General features: G+C 40.5%; 1 protein-coding gene across 2 annotated transcripts in view; it reads right to left on the bottom strand.

Annotated features, from left to right (window-relative positions):
* Nucleotides 1–21,276, bottom strand: part of BVES (blood vessel epicardial substance) — a 38,533-nt gene extending 17,257 nt beyond the window's left edge. The window contains exons 1-8 of one of the 2 annotated variants that reach the window (XM_046674942.1): nt 21,021–21,276; nt 20,416–20,588; nt 17,150–17,386; nt 14,065–14,189; nt 11,278–11,465; nt 9,935–10,043; nt 3,589–3,756; nt 2,510–2,651 (exon numbers count right to left, since the gene is read on the bottom strand). In XM_046674942.1, the coding sequence (XP_046530898.1) occupies nt 2,510–2,651; nt 3,589–3,756; nt 9,935–10,043; nt 11,278–11,465; nt 14,065–14,189; nt 17,150–17,375 (958 nt within the window). In that variant the 5' untranslated portion in view covers nt 17,376–17,386; nt 20,416–20,588; nt 21,021–21,276. Of the gene's footprint in view, nt 1–2,509; nt 2,652–3,588; nt 3,757–9,934; nt 10,044–11,277; nt 11,466–14,064; nt 14,190–17,149; nt 17,387–20,415; nt 20,589–20,671; nt 20,887–21,020 lie in introns of those variants that run through there. The other variant, XM_046674943.1, reaches the window with a different exon arrangement.
* Between the last annotated feature and the right edge of the window lie 4,022 nt (nt 21,277–25,298).

Genomic DNA, 25,298 nt, shown 5'->3' with positions numbered 1-25,298 from the left:
GCTGCTATTGTCAATAAACGTTGTTCCTTCTCTCCATGGTGAAGTTGATACCATTGCTCAGAGCGGCTACCACGGTTGCCCCCACTGGCCCATCAGAAACGCGGAATAAGAAGAGCTTAGTCATTTTTTAGGAACCTAACATTGATAAAGGCCTACCACATGCTCAAAATGTGAGAAATTTTATTTCAGCCTAACAGTCCTAAGAGACTGGTTTCGTATTCTCAGTTTTACAAGGAATGTAATTTTTAATCTGGAAAAGTAGATGGCATATATTGATGGGTCTGGCAAAAGAAAAATAAAAACAGCCTTCTGTAGTTCTGAGCTAACACCTAAGCAAGAGAAACAAGAACGAACCAGTTTTTAATGAATTACATGCTGGGGTGCATTAAATAATTCATAATTAGCATCAATGTTGTGCTCAAGTACTAACATCTTTTGTTAAATGGCAGGAGTGAAGCCGAGAAACTCAGAATGAGGACTGATCAAAGGGAAGCAGGTCTGTTGTGCAATTCACACGCACACGCTCAAAAACATGCGCACATCGGTAGCTATATGCATTTGGACCATATGTAAGATTCTGCATAACAAACCCGAGGCTGCACTAATCAAACAACTGAAGCAGGGTGCACCCATTCTTAGTACGGCAGCACACAACCAGACAAGGGAACTGAGAGGTAAAACTGCGACCCTGCTCTCCAGGGGAGCACACTTCTGTGCAAACTCTGAAGTTCTAATTATCCACGCAGGGAACGGCTGTTTGGCTTAAACTCACGATTCACGATAAGAGGGAAGGAAACAGACCAGGAGCTGGCACCAGAGCCAGGTCTGTGTCGAGATACGACAGCTCATGTCAGATTCGAAAGCTCATGTGACTTACTCCAGGTCACACAGCTAATAATTATGGGAGCAAGACCTGAACCCAGGTCTGTAGGCGTGTGATCAATCCACTGAACACCTGGAAATACAGGTGTCTGGAGGCAAGTACAGTACTCATCTTGAAGGTACTGTACAGTGCTTAATCTTGAAAACATGTTTTAATTCTATTTAAACAACTTACTCCAGATAAGCCTTTTTTGGTAAAACGTTAGCCCCAAAAGATTTAGATTTATACAATAAAATACTACAGGAAAAATAAACTGATTTTAAGAAAATAAATGGTCACACTATATATATTGCTTGTTCTCAGTGCTTCTTAAGCAAGACTGTAAAACTAAAAAAAAGAACTACAAAAATAAGATATTCTATAGGAAAAATAATTCACATACAATATTTAAGTATAATTCCCTTTCGGTTGACCTTTCTTAATATAGCAATCACTATACGTATAATTAAGATGGGTCCATTTGAAAATGCTTATTGACCACTAAACTGTTTCAACAAGGCAGATGATACATTCGATATGCTACCAGATTTCAGAGATGGTCAATCTCAGTTAGTACTTTCAATAGTTACTCTGGAATAAAATACAACTATTTCCAGTTTCTCATTTGTGTCGTTCCTGAAATCTCCTTTAGGCCCACAACCCATTTCTATGTCACAGACTTTGCATTGGAAACTTACACCAATTATATGGCCTTGTCAAATTCCAGCCTCTCTTGACTATGCAATACTTAAAATTCTTAATCCAATTCATCTAAAGCATCCAAAGTTACAAGATCATTTACACAAACATTAGGAATGCTCAATGTGTACCTGCATTAAAAGTTACTTTGGAGTAATATACAATTGGAAATATTAATAGTTTTTAGGTTATGCAATGGGAGAATTCATCTGCCTTTTTGCTATTTCACATGAATTTGTTCAAAGTTCTTATACTATCATTCCTGGAATAATTCTGAAAATAATTTTAAGCATTAATTTTAAGCATTTAATTTAAAATTAAATTTAATTTTAATCTCATTTTACTTACTATCTTTCAACATCCATGACATTAGTGTTACTTAGAATGCTTTAAAACAATCTAAACAATCCAAGATTCTTCTTGGAAAACATGCCTCTTGGTGGGTGTGTGAATGAGGTAACTCACAGGGGTGTTGAGTGGTTTCCTTCATCTTCTGGAATACTCCATTACCCAATCACCTAACTCTTGGTGCTTCCACTGTGATAGCCAGCCAGCAGTGAAACATCCAGCAGTTGGTTCCCACCATTTTTAACACATTGCTGGGTCTAGGCTTTCACTGGAACTAAAATCATGAAAACAACAAAGCCAAATATCCAGCAAACCATATGGACTCTCCCACACTATGCCAGTGAATCAGTATTTAAGAAGAGTATATGGCAAAACAAGTGAATAGTTTCTGAGATGGAACTAAGAGTTCTAAAGCTGGATTTTAGCTGATGTGCAATACGGAAAATAAAGTCCCTAGGAAAAATTTAATTATGTTTATTGTTACCTTTAGGTTGCCAAATAGTTACTTGCAAAGTAATTTTTCTGATCAAAGTTGCATCTGTCTATTTCTAGTGACATCCATCAGAATCCGAGAGTATTATCAGTTTGAGGATAACTTACGAAGAGAGGACACGCTGGAGGCGCCCCGAAGAAACTGGTGTAAGCCGTCTTCGCTGTCACTGGAGCTGGCTATGCTGTTCCTCATTTCCAGCATGGAGATCTGCGTGCAAAGGCTGAGCTGGTGTTCCAGCTTTTTGGCCTTCTACAAAGCAAAGTTTTAAGATTTCTGAGAACTGATGGGACTTAGATCATATATTCCCTCTATGCAGCATTTATACTTTTCCTTGAAATCAAAGATTACCTGATACATAGTAAGTACCCAATTAAATGTTAGCTATAATTTGTATTATAAGCTATTACTAAAATACATTATAAAAAATTTAATACACTCAATAGCCTACTTACTAATCTGAAAAATAATAAGTACCAACAGAATTTGATAAACCGCCTAGATAAGATGACTATAAGAGAGCACTCACGCATACTCAAAGCCCCTCGAGAACAGTACTTATCACAGAAACAATATTTTGCAAGTTGTTGTCTGTAATCATTTTAATTTCCTTTTAAGAAAATGTGGGGATATGAAGATCAAAGTGTACATTGTTGAAGACCTACACAGCTCTGAAATTCCTAAATGAATTGCCACAGGCTTCCGTCCCAGACCTCTCTTGTCACTTAGGGGCTTTCCGGGAGCGGGGCTGATCAGGCGGAAATGCAAGACTGGAAGAGACCTGGGTGAAAATGCTAACTTCCCGCTCGCTCACTGGGGTTTGTCAGCCTTTCTCAGTCTGCAGCCTCCTCACCGCCCTGCCTTCCCCGGCCTACTCCAACCCCGCTCCCTCGCCTCACTTACCATCTTCCTTAGAGTGTTTAATATGAAGAGGACAGACCTCATCACCTCAAATGGAGGTCCCTGACATTTAGAGACACCTCACTGGATCACAGCAAATATATTACAATATACTTCCTTACTCTTGAGAAATGATTCCCTGAAAGGTCTCTAAACTACAAGTGTTTCCGTTTCACTTAACATATGAGTAATTGATGAAAATTTAGGAAAATATATATGGCACAAAGTGAGGTATATCTCACTATACATATTTATTTAACAAAATAAAGACACTCAGAAAAATACTTACTTTATCATTTAAGGTGGGATCATTCAATGAGTACAGCTTATTTGTAATGTCTTTTCCTATAAGATATCTAAATATTTCATACAGGAAAGGTTCTGATTCCAGAAAGTAAGTTAATCTTTCTCTTGACCAGCATAAAAATCTGCAGTTATCATCTGCAATAATGGTGACCTGCCGAAGAAACAACATAGAAAGAAACAAGTACATCTATGGGTATGAATTCTGACTGTAGTAATCTGGGGGAAGGAAGGAGTAGAATAATTTAGTGGATATTATTATAGCCATGATTTGTCATACCAGTTAAATTAAAATAAGACCCAATACACACAAGCTTCTATAACTAAATATAAAATTACGTTTAAAAGCAATCTTCAGGCTAAATAAAAGCACATACTCTGAGTTTTGTTGTTTTGTTCTGCGAGGTGTGGTGACAATGTGTGGTGACAACGGCCAGTGTGTCAATGCCGCTACTGTAAAGTGCGCTAGACTGATGTTCCAATTGGACAAATAATTTTTGGCTAAATATTTCTTTACACCCTGACAATTACAACAGAAGTTTACGAATATAGCTTCAAGCAAAAGAAGTGAGGTAAGATTCGTGAGGCAAGTTAAGCATGAAAGAACTTCTGTCTAGCTGACTGTGTACACACACACTCGAGAATGAGAAAATGGCCTCCTGTGAATTGGTTTTAAGGCCCGGGCTATTACTGATGAATGTGGCTAGTGAGGGTCCTTCTGTCATAGGTATTTCTTGTGTGTGACCTTTCAAGGCTAGCTCCCGGGTAGCCCACTGGGGACACTCAGAGATCCCACAGTTAGCTCAGAACTGGGAAACCATACCCTTTCCCTACGTACTGTTACACGGAAAGTGGGAAAGCACTGTAATCACACTACACAGAGCTCAAGTATTCCTCAAGTAAATTGTTTCCCAAGTGAGGGCCATGGCCACACTCACAGCTCAGTGTCAAGAAGCCCTTCCTCCCACGCAGGTCCCTTCCCATCATTTAGTCCTCCTCCTCTGAGCTTCATGATGCACACATATCACTGAATCCAAAATCTACTGAATCTGTTGACAGATCTGTCTCTCCTGAGCACTCTGATGGCAGGAATAATGCATCCTCCTGTCTGAATGCCCGGCTTCCAACACAGAGTGGTGCTCAACGAGTATTTATTATACGAAGGAATTCACAAAAGGATGTCAATACTGTTGAGACAGAAACCATTTTTCCTTCCTCAGCATTAAACCCAACGCCTGTCCAAGTAGGAGATTAATAAACGTTTCTTAAATCGACACTAAGTTATATCTGAGCCTCAGAACAAATATTTCCAAGGAGTGCTTTCCCCTTGGCTAGTCATAAAATTAAACATATTTCAGATGACACGGGCATATTTATGTATACCAAGAGAGAAAATGGAAAACACAGCTTCTCTCCTTATGTCAACAGCTAAAATCTGATCTTTAGCAAATCAGAAGGTTTGGCTACTTTAGAAAGCGGGTCAATACTCCTAGAAAAAAGTTTGCACTTATTTATTATATTAAAAGTAGGAATCTCCAAAACCAAACACATTTGGATTTAAGAAATGTATCAGCAGCTCTATGATTCAATAAAACACTAAATTCCATTCGTTCTTTCAAAACACATTATTATGTGTGAACTTTATGCCAGACACTGACAAGGCACGGAGGTTAAAATAGGGAACAAGACAGACAAGATCCTTGCCCTGTGAAGCTTACATTCTGGTGGAGAGGGCTGAAAAAAATAAAGAAATATGACACCCTCAGGCAGCAATAAGAGTTTTGACAAATACAGAACAGGGGAAAGTGGCAGAGAATGACCAGGGAATGACAGCAGCACATGATGCCACTCACCTTACGTATTTTACTTTTAAACATTTAGGTGCTTTTACATTTACCTGTAAGTGGATCCTCAAAATTGCCTTTAAGATAAGACAGGTAATATTCTCCCCATTTTTCAGATGCCAAATGAGAAGCACCAAAAAAACGTATTCACGAACACGTTAATTAGCAGTGGAGTGAGCACTTCTGACTTCCAGCCCAGACACATTTTCCCACCAGGCCAAAATCTACCCAATGTGCTCAATATTCATCAAGACCATCACATCGAAAGTAATCTGGCCAAGTGCACAAGGTTGGCTCACCCTTGAGAGTCCCACATGCAAAGAACAGCTAAACACAACGTAAGGAAGTCTACATTCTAGTGGAGGAATGTGATAACAAGTAAAGATGTACAACAAAAAAAGACAAGGTTTATAGGAAGAGAAGTATATAGTGAAGCCAGTTCTGCAGAGTTCCTAGAAACAGGAGGAGATGGGTAAGTAAACACAAGGCAACTAAAGAATATTGTATAGGAGGAATTAGAGAAAGGTGTGCACTGGGTACTCACAGTGGCCCAGTCACGCACCCAAGCACTGAAGAAAGGTTTAGGACGGTTGGGGTTCCTTCATTCTGTGAAGATGTCATCCACGACTTTGGAAAATAAAATTCATGTGCAATGGGGGAAAAAGTTAAAAGGGGAGTTGGAAATCATCCAGGAGAAGAAAACGAAATTGAACCTTGGTGATGTATAACGCATTTAACTTCTTCTCTTCAACAATTTTAACAATCTCCAGCTTCTACTGAGGCAATGATATTTTTAATATATACTATAATTTGCTTAGCAAATCCATTTCCTATTGATGGTTGAAAAATACTTTAAACCTGTTTAAATTGTTACCAAATTTAAATTTAATAACAGTATTCAAATAATAAGCGATACCTACAGTATGCATGAATAACTTACAAGTCCATAAGAGCAGGTGTTTAGTTGGAGGTGGGTAGGTAGCATATTGACCAAGGTCATTTTACTTGACAGCTAATGTTTCATTTCTGCCAAGTAGACAGTTTCATTTAATGATTTCCTGTCACAACAGTTAAGTAAAACATATTTTTAATGAAGAATTTTTATTAAGCAATATAGGAATTTTTAAAGCTTCTGTAAAATAAATTTGCTTCTTAAGTTATTAGGGTCCCTCAGCAGTGTCATGCTTGAGTTCTTGAGAAGAACTTTCGTGAAGAAATAAGAGCAAGCAGGGCAATAAAAGACACAAAAGGATTTCTTTCAGGTGGAGAATTAGACTAAGGGTTTGTCACCGGGTTTGCTGTGCGACCTGAAGGCATTGGCTCAGTCCCTCACTTTAGATTCCAAACCAATTCTACACCTTCACAAAATGAGAAGACATTACATAAGAACAAGGGTGTCTGAGGGAATGGCTCAATGTGCTAGCATCGGAAACAGCAGTCTGACAATACAACTGGTTGACTGTCCCCAGGGGAGAATTTATTCTTTCCTTCATGTATCATACATTTCACACACCAGGAACTCGAAAATGCCCTAGAAGTGGTCTATTCAACTGATGCTTACTGAGTTCTCATAAGCACCAAAATACAGCAGAATCAACACTGGCAGATGAAATTGCTACGCAGCTTAACCAAGAGATTTACTTACTGCTGAGATAAGGTTTTATTTAAATACCCATTAAAACTTAGCATTCCTTATTTCACAAGAGCTTGGACATCTGCCTCCAAGACATTCTTTTCCCCTTAAAGTCAATAAAGCTTTGATTTTCAGGCTTCACAGCACAGGACATGCTATCGACTATGGGAAGGCAGTAGTGGGAGACAGAATACAAAAGAAAAACATGTAAACGGTGAAGCTCACTTGATATAAAACAAAGGCACAAAGAAGAGGAAACCAAACACAAAAGACAACTTCCACTTTTTGTAATAATGATAGTCAAGATTCTATCCACAGTTCTAAGGAACGACTTTGATCTGTAAGTACCCAAGTGACTGTCAACACTGAGGGAGCAGCTGTAAGTTCAGAATCTGATTTCTCAGCTCTGTCACTACACCTGTCATTGAAGTGACCACATGTAATTGTTCAACATTTGTGTGCAATCTCAAGGGACAGTCATTGAGTTCACTGGCCTTTCTTTCCTCCTTTCACCCAACTGTATAATTCACGAGCACCCCTACCAAAGAATGAATTTAAAGAAATAAAAATTCAAAGGAAGTAGCTCCTTGTCAGCACACATGTAACCATTCAGAGTTACAGAATAATGAGATTAGCAGGCAAAAAGTCTGTGGGTGGAGAAGTTTGACCACTGATACTTTAAAGTGTCCTCTGCCACAGGTAATGAGAAGTGGGCCCTGGGAGCACATGACATTTTTCATTGGGAACTTGCTTCAGAAAGAGGCAATGGACTCCTACACAGATGTGCAACAGCTATTTTTACTCTTGACTATCTGCCAGTGGGAACATTTTGTAAACAATCACCACAATCTCTCCCAAGGGCTTGTTCTAATGGAGTCTGCTCCATCTGTACAAGGCACAGGTTCGAGGATGCCGGAGGAGTTTTAATGCACTGACCAATCAGGAAATGCCACACCAGACTCTATGCAGAGGAAAGCTGACTGGTATTTGGAAAGGCTGAATAAATATCCTTCACCTGGCTATGGTCCCTGAACTTTGGTAATGTTTTTGGAATCTTCATAGCAATAGCAGGAACATTTCTCAACTACCAAATCCTAACCCCCAGTTCTCAAGAAGAAAGAGAATTGTAACTGGTGGTAGGAGTTCCTTTCAGTTAACTTAATTATAAAGACAGTCATGCGATGCTTAACGATGGGCACATGTTCTGAGAAACGCATTGTCAGGCAACTGTGTCGTTGTATGAACATCATAGAGTATACTGACACAAACCTAGATGGCATAGCCTATTAAATACCTAGGCTATATGGTATTAATCTTACGGGGCCACCATCTTACATGTGGTCCATCGTTGACCAAAACATCGTTATGCAGAACATGACTGTATAATATAATTTGAAGTCTAGTGGAAAAGATAGCACATGTTATATCCCTGGCCTCTCAGGGGCCACCTGCTTCTGGAAACAAAGAAGGTTCAGTTCCCGTCCTCTCCCCAGATTCCAGTCTCTTCAGGATTATATGAGACTGAGCTATTGTGTAAAACCACCTGCTACTGTACACAAATGGATACAAGAGAGGAAAGCTGGACTGTGGAAAAAGAAATTGTAAGGAGGTCACAGGAAAGAAGTGGCCCTATCTGAGTCTGTAGATGGTGGTGATTAAAGATACAATAAGAACATAAATCTCAGTGCACAGCCGACCTTCACAAACACACAGTGAGCGTGTAAACTAGAGGAACCAGGAGCCAGGATACAGCATTCGCTCTCTCCTTCGGTATCTTAAGCTCAGTCAGCTTGGGAACAGCACTGTACCCAGTTAGTGAAATTATATGAGACCTTCTAGGAAATACACTTAATTTTAACAAGTTGTGCAGTTAGTAACCCAGGAAGGTTACTCAGGCAGGGCAGGTGGGAGCAGGGCAGGGCTGAAATCATTGTAACTAAACTACACTGTGTCTGTAAATTTTCCCTTTTATCTCCCAAATTGTATAGCGTCTCTAAATGAGACTCAAAAATAAGATTTGTCATCAAGAAACACTGACGTTTCCTCCCTCAGGTGACAACATTACCTTCTATTCCATTTCTTACCTACATAGATTTACCCTCTTGCTCATAAGCAACCCCGTTCTCAGGATATTTCCTTCCTGCTGTTTATCGAGAGGCTGAGATGAAAGGAAACGCTCACCCATTTTCTTGGTGACTTTCCTACCAATAAGGAGGGGAATAAAATAGGAGGACTGGATACTTACAAAAAGAATCCCAACAAAGTGCCACATAATGGAGCAAATGTTTTTTAAGATAACAAAAAGAATCACGCGAGTGGTACACATTCTAATTATTTTAACTCTGAAAACCTTCATTCTTTGCCCTTAAACATATTCATTAAACATAAAAGAGTAGAATGATTAGATTTTTTCATAGGGATTAACAAAAGAAGTTCTGTAGGGCAAAGCCAGTTTTCTGCTTTTCCCCAGTAAAAGTAACCAATGACAAGTCTTAGGAACACTGACTATCCACAACTGACATTTTCCTTTTTTCTCATAATAAAGGCGTTAGATGTTTTCAATAGAAAAATTGTAGAAATTCAAATAAGCAAAAATGAAGAAAACAAAAAAGGAATCAACCTCACAAACCAGCAATGTGTTAATACTACGTCCCAATTTGGGTACCTCTTTCTAGACCTCTCTTGTGCACATATATGCACTATTTTAAGTTTTACAAAAATGGGATCATGCTATACATACCATACGGTAATCTCTTTTTTCAACAAATCATGGCCACTTTTCTATTAATATCCTTTGGATTTTGAATGAGACATAAACTAGTTTCAATCTTCTTAAAAATCATGCCAAAACATACCTGGAATTTTTCACCTTTGTGCATCTGAGTTGATCTAAATTCAGGAGAATCTATAAAGGCACAGGGGTAAATGTTATGCAGAAAATGTCCTCGATAGGAGACCTTCATTCTGATAACAGAAATTAATGTTAATAAACACATGATGTTTCACCAATAACATGACAATCCTTAAAATTTCCATAATCTTATGGCTTTGCATTTTATATTCAAGTTTGAAAGACTCCACAGATGACTGGCAAAATTAAAAGCACTTCCTGAAGCATAAGTGTTTATTTCAAAATAAATTTCACCAATAACAAGAAAAACAAAAAGACAGCATCCTGCATCGCATCAGATGTGTGCCCTCCATTGGTTATCATTGCTCTTATAGCTGGAGTGACCATATAATTTATTACTCAAACTCACACACTTTTTTTTTTGGTGAGGAAGATTGGCCCTGAGCTAGCACCTGTTGTCAATCCTCCTCTTTTTGCTTGGGGAAGATTGGCCCTGAGCTAACATCTGTGCCCATCTTCCTCTATTTTGTATGTGGGATGCTGCCACAGCATGGCTTGATGAGTGGTTTAGGTCCATGCCCAGGATCTGATCCCACAAATCCCAGGCTGCTGAAGTGGAGAGTGCCAAACTCAACTACTACACTACTGGGCCGCCCCCTCAAACTCAGACACTTTTGAGAGAGAAAGGGGTGGTATGAATAATTATGCCAGAACAATATACACTGGCTCTCTCTCCAGAAGACTGATGTTGCTGGAAGTTGCATTTTTGTGAAATTCAAAAAATAAATCACCTCTGAAATATGCATAAGCTTCTTGAAATTTAATGCCTAATTTAAACCTACTTCAGCGTTGACTCATTAATTTTAAATAAAAGGTTAAAAATATTAATTGAGGGGCTGGCCCCGTGGCTGAGTGGTTAAGTTGCACGCTCCGCTGCAGGCGGCCCAGCGTTTCGTTGGTTCGATTCCTGGGCGCGGACATGGCACTGCTCATCAGACCACGCGGAGGCAGCGTCCCACATGCCACAACTAGAAGGACCCACAACGAAGAATATACAACTATGTACCGGGGGACTTTGGGGAGAAAAAGGAAAAAAAAATAAAAAAATAAAAAAAATATATTAATTGAAAATCCTGACATCAACAAGATTCAGGGCAGCAAATTCTACGTAACATTAACATGTTGCCCTATTCTAAAATGCTGTGGTAAAATGAAATTTCACCAGTGACAAACTCTGTGACTACTTCCTCCATCAGTTAGCAACATGCCCTTCCATTCATTTCCTACCCAGACGCTATGATAAGACTCAAGGCAAACTGGGAATTTCAACTTCCACGGACCACTTACTTTCCCTTCAGGAGAATACTCAGACGGTCGTCGACTGAGGTTTTATCCTCTGCAGCATAAGTCTGTCCCTTTTTCAAGGTTTGGATCATGCAGAACTGTCCGGTTAATCTTCTGAACAAATCTGGAGGCACACGGAGCGGTTCAAACAACCGCCGGTAGATACCGCTGAGTTCCTTTTCAATCTTCACCTGAAATGCAGCAATGGCTAGATGCTGCACTAAAGCGGCAACACCAAAACACTGGCTTCCGTGGGCTCAACACGGTTTTGAGAACAAACAAATGGAATCTTACAGAGAGCAAGTGGTGACCTAAGCTTACTTGCTAAAAGGGCACTTTTGCGGTTGGACTGAACTCTGAGAGCATATGGGAAAGATTTGCACTACTGATCACATCTCTTCCTGTACACCATTAAGCAACTGTGGAGGTTTTGAATGTTGTCACAACATTCACCTCCCTGATCTTAGCAAAACGTTCTAAATAACACAAGATCCTTTCATTTTTAGAACACTTGCTTCACAGAAAGAAATTATATGAACTTTGAAACATTACAGCAAGAAAATAAACACATAAAACAGGCATCAATGTGGAAAGAAATTCATGCAAACACACTTTCAGCACTTTATCTACATGTAATTATTGTTTAATGCATCAATATAGGAAAACAAACATCCACGGTCGCAAAGTTTGCTTCTCATTTCTTATTCTGAAGCGAAGTGGAATATAAAAGGGTTCCAGCACAGCAATTTCATCCTAAGCTAAAATAAACTCTGTAGACTGGAGAACCCCTGGAAAGTAAAGATGGCTACTGGAGAAGAGAAAAGGAAAATTGTCCCTATTGTCAGACTATCCAAGGCCCAGGTCACAGCCCATCTGTGGGCCCAGCACGAGTCTGGGAAAATGGTGCTGCACGTGAGCGAAGACTGGTGCTCAAACGATCATCCATCCCAACGAAATCCATGGCTGCTACACTATGAAGCCCGCAGACCCTGATCATGAGAGCTGCTCAGACGTGACTGAAGCATTTGCAATGCTCTTACTTGTCCTGCTGTTTCATGCTAATGAAGAATCAGCATTTATATCCTTCAAAAAAGTAGCCTGACAGTTCAAGAAGAAACAAAAGCACAGATGCTAAGTGATTTACGTACGCAGTGTGATCATCACATCAGCAACTTCTGAACCTTATATTCAGAACCTGGGATTCCAGCAAGTTCTGATATTCTGAAACTGTAATCCTCACTATTACTTTCATCTAACTCCTCCACTCCAGAGCTCTAGTAATGAGTATTTAAAATAATTTATTCACAAACGTGTCTCATTTCCAGAATGCACGCTAGCCAATGCGGCACAGTTATGAACATACGAACTGAAAAACCTATTGACTCATATTCATAATCTGCTCATCCTACAAGGCTTAGCTCAAGTTCCAATTCCTTCACAAAGCCTTCTGAAGTCTTCTCTTTGAAAGCATCCACTCATCAAATGTTTTTTTGAGCACCTATGATGTGTGAATCATGGTTGACAGGAACAGAGAATACGACAGTAAGTGTGGTAGATGATATTACTGTTCTCAGTGATTTGCTGCTCCCACCTCCTGTAATATGATTACACATTCCCTTGCCCCACCCTACTCCCACATTGTCAGACTTGGCCATGTCACTTGCTTTGGCCAATGAAATGTGAGCAGAAGTTTTAAGAGATACTGGGTGTCTCTCTTTTGTTCTCTTGTACATTTCTCTCTGCCACGAGAGTGCACGTCCAAACAGAACTTGCTGCTTCAGCAGAGACTTGAAAAGAAGAAGACACATGGAACAGAATCACAGCTGCCACACAGCTGCCACAGTCCACGTCTAAGGTGGGTGAGGAAAAAACCTGTTGCATCATATGTCACTGAGATTTTCGGGTTGTTTATTACACAGCATAAGCTAGAGAAAATGAAGTAATACAGTAAGCAACCCAGGTTACAGTGTTTGAGGAGGCTACAGTTTAGGAGAACGCCTATTACATACATCATCTGTGCCATTCAAATTGTAATTTCCTATGAATTGTCTTATTTTCTAATAGTTTTCTACACACGTCTGGCCTTGAACATAAGATTAGGACAAGTATTACATCTTTTGCTTTACTGAATATTGGTGTGCTTTGGACAGTCAGAAACTATGTATGGAGCGATGTCTAGGAGCCATGCTGTTTTCCTATTCTATTTACCCCTTTTTGTTCTTAGTATGACTAAGGAAACACAACAAGATCAATTGGAGTTGAAAAGAAAAAGTTAAATACTAGTGTTTTGGTAACAACTCACCAAAAATGGTGACTTCGTTAAATGAATATTTTGGGCGTAAGAAAAAAAATATACAGTCATTACATTTAAAAAAATGGCATAAAATAATAACATGAGCTATTCGTCAATCATTGGTATGTTCATGGAAATCGCCTATGAATAATTAATTTTATAACTAGGCAAAGATATTCCCAAGTGACATCTAAATATCAGGAGACAAAAGAAATAATGAAGTTATATGACTAAAAAAAGAGAGAAAATTGTCATGTTCTCTCATGTCCAAATTGCCTTAATGATTTAAAAAGTTTTAAAAACTTGTCTACAGAACAAATTTCATGCTATTCAAATGTTTCACCTTCAGGCGTATATAAACAAAAAGTCTAATCTTCAAAGAAACGATATTAAAAGGAATAAAGATGTTACATGTTTCTTCACAAGTCTGAACAAAGTACCTTAAAAGGTTTTAACCTTTAAAATCTCTTCCTTATTGATTAATTTTTAGTAATTACCGGTCTTTTCTTGTACAAAAGATATGAAAGATGCAAAACGTTGACACCCAGGAACACAGAGTTCCAGATCATGATATCCAAGGCACATCGGTAGAGAGTGGCCCAGACGATATAAAGGGTACACCCTGTTGAATAACAAAGTTCACACGTGAGATGTCTAGAACAGCTTCAGAAGGTAGCTTAATAAATTTGCTATCCTCTGTATGTAAAATAAGCCAAACACATTCTAGAAATATCGAAGCCAAACAACACACTAAGTTACATTTTGGTTTTTGTCTGATTACGAAAAAAAAAAACCCATACTTTGTTGCAGAAAATTTGTGAAGTATAGAAAATTTTTTTTCTTTTTTGAGGAAGATTAGCCCTGAGCTAACTGCTGCCAATCCTCCTCTTTTTGCTGAGGAAGACCGGCCCTGAGCTAACATCCGTGCCCATCTTCCTCTACTTTATATGTGGGATGCCTACCACAGCATGGCTTTTGCCAAGCAGTGCCATGTCCGCACCCGGGATCTGAACCAGCGAACCCCAGGCCGCAGAGAAGCAGAAGGTGCGAACTTAACTGCTGTACCACCCAGTCGGCCCCTAGAAAATATTTTTTAAAAGGGGAAAAAAATCCATAATTCTACTACATACTTAAAACCAGTGCTGATACTTGCAGTTTTTATGCATTTTCATCTGGTGGCAAACCATAGAATATACAATCTAAAAATCTACTCTTTTACTTACTGCAGTGCTTTTTTTCATTTCATTAAAATTCTTCATATACGTAGTTTTTAATGACTATAACTGATTAAACCATAATTTATTTAACCATCTCCCTACTGGTAGACAAATGAGATTTTTGGGGTGTAATTTTTGATAAGTAGTCAAAACAGCTTTATAAATACAAATTTATCTATTTTTGAGACTGCTTGCTTAGAGTGCATTACCTGACAGTAAGTCAAGGGAACGAAATTTATAGATTTTGATGACACTGAAGAATTGTTTTCTAAAAGGTTTGTACAAATTACAAATTTCCAGTTTCTTTTGATCAATTTTCTGATGGGAGAGTCAATATATATTTTTAATTTAAAATAAATTATCAATTGATATATCAGTGACACATACAGACATAAAAGCTAACTTCTCACTTTAAAAAGTTATTTATTTGCAATTTTTTATTTTATCAGAATGATTTGGGGCACCTGAATAATGGCCCAAAATATAAAAATTTAGATGTTCTTTAAATAATATTATCTAGCAATTACTTAAAGGAGACGGGGTAACATAATGGAAGGACTGACTGTGAAGCTGGAGGGCCAGCATCATAGTCCTGGTTTAGCCACTTTCTCCTGGTCTTAATCTGGGATGAGTCATTTAACTTCTCCAGGCCTCAGTTTCTCTATTTATAAAGTTTTGGACTAGTGATCTCCTTGGTCTGTTCCATCTCCAAAACTCTGTCTTAAAATTCATAATTAGCTTTTGCTTTTTTTTTTTGAAAGATTTTATTTTTCCTTTTTCTCCCCAAAGCCCCCCGGTACATAGTTGTGTATTCTTAGTTGTGGGTCCTTCTAGTTGTGGCATGTGGGACGCCGCTTCAGCGTGGTTTGATGAGCAGTGCCATGTCCGCGCCCAGGATTCAAACACTTTTGCTTTTTATAGGGTGTTGTTTTTGTTTTTACTCAACATTTGCTCCTCCTGCTGCAATTTCTAGGTTACTCAGAGGCAACAGCCACAGAAGTCCCTCCAGTGACCTTCCGGCTACCCTTCCAGCCTCTTCTTTGACCGTTCCTTGTCATTTTTCATATATTTTGGGCACAATGAGCTACTCTTCACTGTCCCTCAATATGCTGAATTTCCCTCTCCCCTGTGCCCTTTACCTGGCTACCACACATGCTCACAATCAGAGAAACCCTGCTCATCCTCCAAAAGCCAGCTCCAACGTCATCTCCTCAGTGGGATCTTGCTCTGCCTTTCCACAGAGCCCATCCTCTCTATTTCTGCCCGGCACTGGCTGCACACCAGCATCCCAGCATCTGACATGTCATATGTGACTGCCTATCTGATTTTCTCTGGCCCCCAAAAGAGTGTCTTTCTCAAGGATGGAGACTGCCTTCTTCAACCTTTGTCTGACACATTACAGGTGCTTAAAAATGCACCTGAATAAATGAATCATCAGGAAAATAATCACATAGAGAGTAATTTATCAAGAATCACTGTCTAAAATAATTCAATTATTTTAGTATTTTGACATGAATTAATTTAACCCACTTCATCAGGGTTACTGGGGCCTCCAAAAATGTTTAACTTGAGGGGCCAGCCCAGTGGCACAGTGATGAAGTTTGCATGTTCCGCTTCCGTGGCCCAGGGTTCGCCGGTTAGGATCCTGCTTGTCAAGCCATGCTGTGGCAGGCATGCCACATATAAAACAGAGGAAGATGGGCACAGATGTTAGCTCAGGGCCAATCTTCCTCAGCAAAAAGAGGAGGATTGGCAGCAGATGTTAGCTCAGCACTAATCTTCCTCAAAAAAAAAGTTTAACTTGAACTATTGTGTGTGGGTAATTGCTTTTGTTTCCAATGTTGTTTTACTGGCCACAGCAAGTAAACATCTATTCAAATAATCAGTTAAGACTATATAGTTCTTACTATGTCCCAGTACTATTATAAGTCAAATATATATGTGACACACACTCATTTAATTCTCAAGTCAATCCCAGGAGGTGCTACTATTTTTCCCCTCATTTGACACATGGGGAAACTGAGGCATAGAGAAGTTACATCCCTTGCCACAGTTACACCGTTAGCAAGTGTTGGAACCTGGATTCGAATCACACAATCTGGTTCCAGAGTCCACATTCTTGCACAAGAATGGCTTTTCTGATATCTGGAAAATCTAAGCAACATAGGAAAACACACTTAGTTTTATCTAAAGTAAGTAAAGGAGGATGCGGCATGTGGAGGCCTATGCTCTAAGATATTTGATATATTGCTAATTCTCACATGAAGACTTATATTTTTGGTATGCTACAGACCTGAAGCCCCCCGGACAAAACGCAGCTGACGCCAGTTACAGAAGTTCCATAGTATCTCAGTTAGAATCTTACCTATAGCAAACATCGCCCTAAGAAGTATCATATGAAGGTGAAGAGCAGTTGGAATAATCAACCCAATTGCAAAAAAAACATTTGCTACATGAAAAACTAGATGATGTATCTCTCTCCAGTTTTCACAAGTGGTCCCATTGGAAGGCACAGGTGTGATACTTTCTAACTCAGGTGTAAAACCTACTGCTGTTGATTCAGTCAATGGGCTGGACTCGGTATAATTCATCTGGAAAGCTCCTGTAAAAACAAAGAAACAAAAAGACAGTCATACAAATGGTAGCTGTACCTTATCACTCCTATAGGTAGTCTATCCAAATTATTTCTGGGAACTAAATATTGGTAAATAGACTTCTCTGGTGCTTATGAATTAGACAGATCCGTGTTCAAATCTAGTTCTGTCACATATTAAATGTATCCATTTACTTATCTTTGATGATAATAATACCTCTTCTGACTTTATGATTAAATGACACAAAATATATAAAATACTTAGCATTACAGTGCACAGCTATTCCCTGACACATATATGTATCTGTATCTGTTTATATCTCTTTATATCTATATATCGGTATATAAACATACATGGTGGGAGAGAGAGAAATGAGGGAACCAACTAGTCTCAAAAACAATCACCAATGTTCATAAACCTCAGCAATAACGAAGTTGTTTAGTACGGCTTCCATTATATTCCCACTAGTGACACTGAATCCAAACACACGAAAAATAACGGGAAAAACTGATTTTTTGAATACTCTCAAAAAATTAACACCCTAATGTTTACTCTTTGAAGGCTTAGGATATTTGGGAGGCTCTAATTTTGTCCTTAATCATTACATCATACATTTATTCATTCCACACTATATATGCACATAATAAACACATTATCATCATCATTTATATATACACGAAAGATACATTTACTCCTTCTTTTACTGTGTAATTCAAATCTCTATTTTCTTTCCCACAAAAATTCTAGTTGGCAGCATCTCACAAGTTGAAAAGTAGTAAACTTGCAGATTTCCTACACGTAGGAGGGGTCATGAACATACATTTGAATATTTAATATTAAAATCTGGAGCAAATACATTTCAAACAATATACATTTTCCACATATTTACATAAACCTTAACACAAAACAGCACTATTTCCAGACCATATTACCTGCCCTTGGTCTCTGGTGCTTAAAAAACTCTTTCTATTATTAATTATACAAATTGGGCCCTGACAAAAACTATGTAGATTTACAGGATACATGAACTGTTCTGTTTCAGGGAAAGCATTCCAAATTGGGACCCAAAATACCTTCAAATTTGGTTTAGAAATATGAATTTCTTTCCAAATAAGGTCATACAATAAACTGTACTTTTCCATTTTTTTCATCATACTAAAATAAAGGTTTTAGGGGGCAGAATAATTGGTACAGGTTTGAAAGGATGTTAACAAATAAATGTGACAGAATTCCAAATCTCTTAAAATGATAAAAAATACACACAAATTTACAACTGTGAATGAAATCAAGTCAATTAAAGGTCTCTTCCCATCCTTCTGAAATAGCTCATAAATATGAGAAATAGTTGCCTTAGATATTGATTTGCTGCAAAAAGGAAAGAACTCATAAAAAGTCAACTACTTTCCAAACGTCTGAATCAATAAAAACATAAGCCTATTGGGATGGGGGGGACATCATTATTTTAATAACTCCATTTATGAAAAATTTGCTTTCAAGGACCAAAATCAGAATTGAGTTCATAATCTCTGCAGGAGGGAGAATGATATTCAACGTCCTCTATCACTCATATGCTAATGTCAATGTCAGCTTATGTATTCGCCTTACATAAGCCAATAATACCTAACATTTCTACGGCTCTTTAGAATGAGCTTTCACTCTCATTGTCCTATTTGCTCTTCTAAACTACCCTATGTTCTCTCTGAGGCAGGGATAATGTCATATTCATCTTTGTATATCCAAGGCCTAACCTCTGTAAAGAATGCCAGGGGCAGAGGTGGAAGCTATACGGAAGGGACACAAAGGCAATGATCACTTTCAGAAATCACTTTTTCAGTCTCCCCAAACCCCAAAGTAAAGACAGGAGAGGGCCTCGCCTTCCTGAGGTTGAGCGAGCCAGGGTCTACATCACAAGCCCCAGGAGCCACATGAGCCAGGGAGAGTCCCTTCTGCTCCTTGGGTCAGCTTCTTCCTGGGAACAGGGACAGCTGGACCAGATGGTCTTTGAAACTCCCTCAAGTTTTAATAGCCTGTGGCTCTAAGACACATCTATATAGTAGGTTAATTAATACATATTTCTCCCCACACCCACCCGATTACATCTGTATTGCCAACGAATCCACTGTAGTTCAATTTCAGGCTCTTAGAAGTTCTTCAAGTGGCACTAAAAATACCAATTTCTGGTCAAGAGAAATGCTAGGAAAACTATGAGCTACTGACCCCAGAACCAGGGAAATAGTAATATGAATTTTCAAAGGGGAGGATAATCCTACAACATATTTTGATGCACCACACCTTATTAAAGAAAGAATATAGTCTATATATTTAATTTTCTGTATGCATTATGTATTGCATAATAATTAACATTATATATTCATTATATATAATTTATTAATTTGTATGTATATCTGTATTATTTATCTATATGTCTATTTTCAAATAGACAGTTGCCTATTGTCAATAAATATCGGTCAGATCTTGTCTGTTTCAGCTTCCTTTGATCATTGCTTAATGGATTTATGTGGCTTACACTGAACTAATGCTTATATACAGAACGAATGGCTCTAACGAGGAAGGTTAGACTGGTAAATTGGTAAACGTTCAGATTAATTTTGACTAAATCAAGAGAAATTTTCTTTCTCCTATTAGTTTCTCGGAGTCTAATTCCTGAAATCACCAGTTCTGGTAAGGTCCTGTTTATCTATTGGTTTTCAAATTGGTATAAGCAGGGCTAAATGGTGAAACTAACATTAACCCTTCACCAAACTACAAAAATGAAAAAGCAATGAGCAAAAGTCGCGCTAGTAGACTTACTCAATTCATTCCGTAATTCTAACGGAACCTTTGCACATCTTCGGAACGGCAAGGGGCATTACGTTGCTAACAGTCTTTTCGCACTTATTCTTGCTTCAAAGCAAGCAGCTTCCGGGACTCGTCTGGCCAACAACCCGTTTCCCAAAGCCTCGGAAACGAGGGTGCGGGTGGGTGGCAAGGATCACGGGTTCCCCAGCCATCTGCGCTCCCCAGGGGCCCCACTCACCTCGCTCCTTCAAGAAGGAACGTCACCGTCAACTGTTCTCCTTGACCCGGAGCTCTCGGTTCACGAGGGTGTGCGGTGAGCGCCGTGCCCCACCTCGAACAGCCAGCGCCGGGAAGGGCTGAGCGACACGATGCGCCCGGCTGCGCGCTGCCTCCGCCTAGGACCCGGCGGCCCTACAGGAAGGAGGGGGAGTCGTTGTAGGTTCGGGGACGGGGAGCCCCCGGAGCGAAGCAAGGAGGGGAGAGGCCGAGCTCACCAAGGGCTGGCCCGCGGCACAGCGCGGGAACGGGCACCCGATGGAACCCGAGCGCCCGGGGACGCTGGCGCTGCCAGACCCGAATCGCGGCAGCTGGCGCCTGAGGGTCTGTGGCCGCGGCGCTCAGACCGGGGGTGAAGAGCGGCAGACAAGGACAGGGAGCCCCGCGAGGGCGGCTCCCCGCGGCCGAGGCACGGGGAACGGGCGGCCGCCGCCGGGGCCGACAAAGTTGCTCCCAGCGGAGCAGGGATCCAACTTTCGCTTCTCGATTTAGCCCCGGAAGCTCGAGGCTGCAAATAGCCGGGCGCGCGGGGGGGAGCCGGCGGCAGCTGCGCCCCCAGCTCCTTACCTGGCTTGTCCCTGGCCCCGAGCCTGGGCGGCGCCGGCTGAAGTTTGGGGCGACAGCAGCGGGGCGCGGGGCACACGGCGACTCGACGGGCGCCCGACGCGAACGCCGCGGCCGATGGGCGGGTCGGGAGGCTCCTCCGCCCGTGCAGGGTCCCCGCGCTGGCAGCGGCTTGGACTAAAATAGTCATCGCGGCGGCGGCGGCCGGGGTTGGGGCCGCACCGCGCACGCGCCTGCCACCCCGGCGCCCCCCGGCGGGCGGAGCCCCGGGCCTCGGCCAGGACTCCCCGTGGGCTCCTGCAACTCCAGCGCCGCGTCTGCACAGCCGGGATCAGTTTGAAACACCCGCTTCTTGCTGTCCTCGTTTCCTCTCTACTTCTCGATTCTGTCCTTGTTTGGGCATGAGTAGGGGGGCGGGCAGCATCTTGCGACCAGCGACGTTGGTTGATCATCCCCTGGGAGGGTAACTCGAGCAGTAGGGTGCCCGCAGGGAGAGAAATCAGGATAAGAAATGAGAACTAGAATCTTCATTCCCCCTCAGAGTCGAGCGATCCACTCGTATAACTCCTTCCTGGGACAGTTGCCCGCATCTGAGCACAAGGAGGAAGGGCCGGGAAAGCGCGCAACTCGCATCTGAGACTGGCGGCAGAGGCCGGCGGCGGAGGCTGGCGGTTTGGTCCACACGGACCCAGGACACCGCCCTCGGGGACCCGGCGAGGGGCCGGAGCAAGCCAGCCCTGCTGCTGCCAGGGCCACGCGCGAGAGACTTTGACAGGAGCCACTGTTTTGTTTTCCAAGAAGGAGGGTACTTATCCGAACTTTGCATTCCCTTGGCGGTGCAGGGCACTCCATTGTAGGCGAAGCTCCACCCGAATTTGCCACGTGAATTTGGTTGATTTGGGACCGTAACTGGAAAACAAGATATGAAAGTATGCTCCAATCAACCTTTACTGTTTATAGAGGACAACTATTTTGGGTAAGAAATGCAGGGCAAATTAAGGAAGAATTGGCATGGGAGGAGGGGTTGGAGGACAAAAGAGGGAGGTTAGATGAGCATTCAGTTTCTACCCCAAGTGTCCCATTGTGGGATAGAATTTATGCCAATTATTAGGGTATGAGGTCGTTCATGCGTGCCGGGCATCATCTAAATATAAAAAAGACCGCAGGTACGTTATAAAGTAGAAGCTGGAGGTGCATGCACACTTGCCAAGTCTCTGCGGTGGGCAGGCAGTGCAGTATAGCGTCCAAGAACACGGGCCTTAGCACAGGACAGACTGGGTTTGAATCCTGCCTCTGCTACCAGCTAGCTGTGTGACCTTGAGAAGTTACTTACCTTTTCTGTGCCTCGGTTTCCTCTTTTGTACCATGGGGATGATGATGATGATGATGATTGCACTTGTATCTCATAGAATTGTTTTGGAGATTAAATGATTTAATACATATAAAGCCTTGGAATGGTACGTGGTACATAGCAAGTTCTATGTGTGTGAATATATATTATAAAGCTCCTTCTCGAACATGTTTGAAATTTGCTATAACTATACAAGATAGGTTTTCAAGGCTACTTCTTCAGAGTCTGTTTCTTTCTAGATGCTCTGCCAGCCTTTTGGTAGCTAGCACTAAATACATTTTAAGATGTAGCTGTGATAATAAATGGGCACAAAGATTTTGCATGGATATTCTTTGGAGGGTGGCTTATAATAATGAACACTGGACATAACCCAAATTCTAACCATAGGGGACTAAGTAAATTATAGGACATGCAAACCATCTTGTTCTAAGCGCCATCAAAAATAATTTGTAGAAAGATATTAGAGACATCATGATGTCTGCAAATTGTATAGAACAGAGGTGGGCAAACTGTGGCCCAAAGCCCCAGCCCACTGCTGCGGAGCTAAAATGGTTTTTACATTTTTTAATCATTGAAACAAATCAAAAGAAGAATATTTCATGACGTGAGGATTATATGAAATTCAAATTCAGTGGCCATAAAGTTTAATTGGAACCCAGCCATGCTCATTCCTTTACAGCTGCTTTTGTGCTACAAAGACAGCATTGAGGAGTTGCAATAGAAACCATAGGACCCTGCGAAGCCTAAAATATTTCCTGTCTGGTGCTTTCCTGAAAAAGTTTACTGACCCTACATATAGAATGTACTTTGTGCCAGGCACTGTTATAAATGGTTTAGATATATTAAGCCGTTGAGTCCTCACAATAGACCCTATGAAGAAGTAGTTACTATTCTTATCTGCATTTATAGATGGGAAACTGAGATAACAGAGAGGTCGAGAAGCCTGCTCAGGGTCACACAGCTGTGTGACCGAGGTATGAACCAGGCAGTCTAGTTCCAAAGTTTGCACTCTCATCTACTAGCTACAGTTTCTGCCACTTTCTATGTCTAGCCACACTGCCTCCCATGGTGAGATAGATGTTAAGTAGAAAAAGGCAATTTACAAGAGTGTGCCGAATATTACAAATCATCCAGGATGATAAGCACTAAAATGCTTATATTTGTTAACTCCAAGTGTTGATTTTTCTTTTTTTTCCTCCTTTCTTCCCTCCCTTCCTCCCTTCTTCCCTTCCTCTGCCCCTCTTCTTCTTCCAGCTCCTCCTGCCCCTCCTCCTGCTGCTGCTTCTGCAAAATTTTCTACAATGATTGTATGTTACTTTTATAAGAATTTACAAACATATTTACTGAAATAGGACAGCCCGCCTTCTGGCTTTTGCAGACTGGAAGGCCAGCTTCCAGAGGCAGGGTTAGGGAGTCAGCCGTTCCAGGACACACTCACTCCTTACCTAGCAGGATGAGATGCCCATAAGGTGTTTAGATCACGTAAAGATGGCGTACTCTTATGAAAAGAGTATCGAATGCAATATCACAGGACTTGAGTCATGGCCTTTGATAGAGTTTTCTCTGAGTCTGTGTTCCATAGAAAGAGGAGACTGAACTAAATCTAAAGCCCTGATTATAACCCATCTGAGGACTAAAAGGTAATTTTATATTTAAACTTCTTATCACTGATATGTGAATACCAGCTCTATAAAATTGAAAATAAGAATTTTAGGCACAAAAACTCAGATTTTGGAGTGCCTTATGCTCCCTGGCCTCCTCCTGCTGGTCGTGGAAAGATCAGATTGAAAGATTCTGAGCACTATTTGAAAACTAACAGGATGCAAGGAGGCAACTTGCGCGGAAGTATAGAAAGAAAAGGATATGAGGCATAAATAGCAAAATATAGGGTAGCCGGTCTCCTCTGTGAAAACTCTGGCTAGTACAGCTTAGATTGACATAAACAGTTATTTCTGCCTTTATTTCTCTGTGGGTATCCTAGTCTGCTTTTACTATTTGGACAAAACCTTGTTGAGATTTCAAAATTCAGATAGAGTCAGTTTTGTGAAAATAAGCCCTGAGAGAGTCACTAGTTTTAAAAGTACATTTATAATGTTAAGTAGCATTCTCTTCCTTCTCTATGTCTCCCCATGGTTTACATCCGTGTAGATGATGTACTTTCTTTCTACTGTTAATCTTAATTGCATGGAGACCATAGCATCTTCTGATATGGTCTCATAGCAGACAGTTCTCATCAAACATGGGTTATTAAACAGTGATTTAATTAGATTCTTTCTGTGTCCAAGTTCCTCTTGTTAAATGTTACATTAACTTTTTCATTGACCAGTTTGACAACCAACCTCATTGACTGTTTTTAAATTTCTTTTCATTTTTTAAAAAAAAATTAATAGACTTTGTTTTGTTAGAGCAGTTTTAGGTTTATGAATGATTAAGCAGATAGTATAGAAAGTTCCTATGTGCCCCCTTTCTCCCCTAGTCACAGTTTCCCTTATTATTAACACTTTGTATTGGTGTGAAACGTTTGTCACAATTGGAGAACAAATATTGATACATTATTATTATTATTAGGAAATCGACAAAGTATTTTTTTTCATTATTAGTATAGCAGTCTTTAAAGTGTGGTCCCTTGTCAGCATTAACTGGGAATTCATTAGAAATGCAAATTCCTCCCGCACCCCTCCACCTCACCCCCAGCACCTACCTCACTGCCTTAGAAACTCTGGGGGTGGGAGTGGAGCAACTCCCAATGATCTGGATCTTTTTTAAAAATTATTTTATTAGTGTCATATTGGCTTACAACGTTGTATAAATTTCAGGTGTACATCACTATATTTTGGTTTCTGTATAGACAGCATCATTCTCACCACCAACAGTCCGGTTTTTATCCATCACCATACATGTGTACCCCTTTACCCCTTTCATCCTCTCCC

This window comes from Equus quagga, chromosome 11 (genome assembly GCF_021613505.1).
Source record: "Equus quagga isolate Etosha38 chromosome 11, UCLA_HA_Equagga_1.0, whole genome shotgun sequence".
Classification (NCBI taxonomy): domain Eukaryota; kingdom Metazoa; phylum Chordata; class Mammalia; order Perissodactyla; family Equidae; genus Equus; species Equus quagga.
The sequence above is the reverse complement of the archived record's forward strand: the minus strand, read 5'-3'. Positions and strand labels throughout refer to the sequence as shown.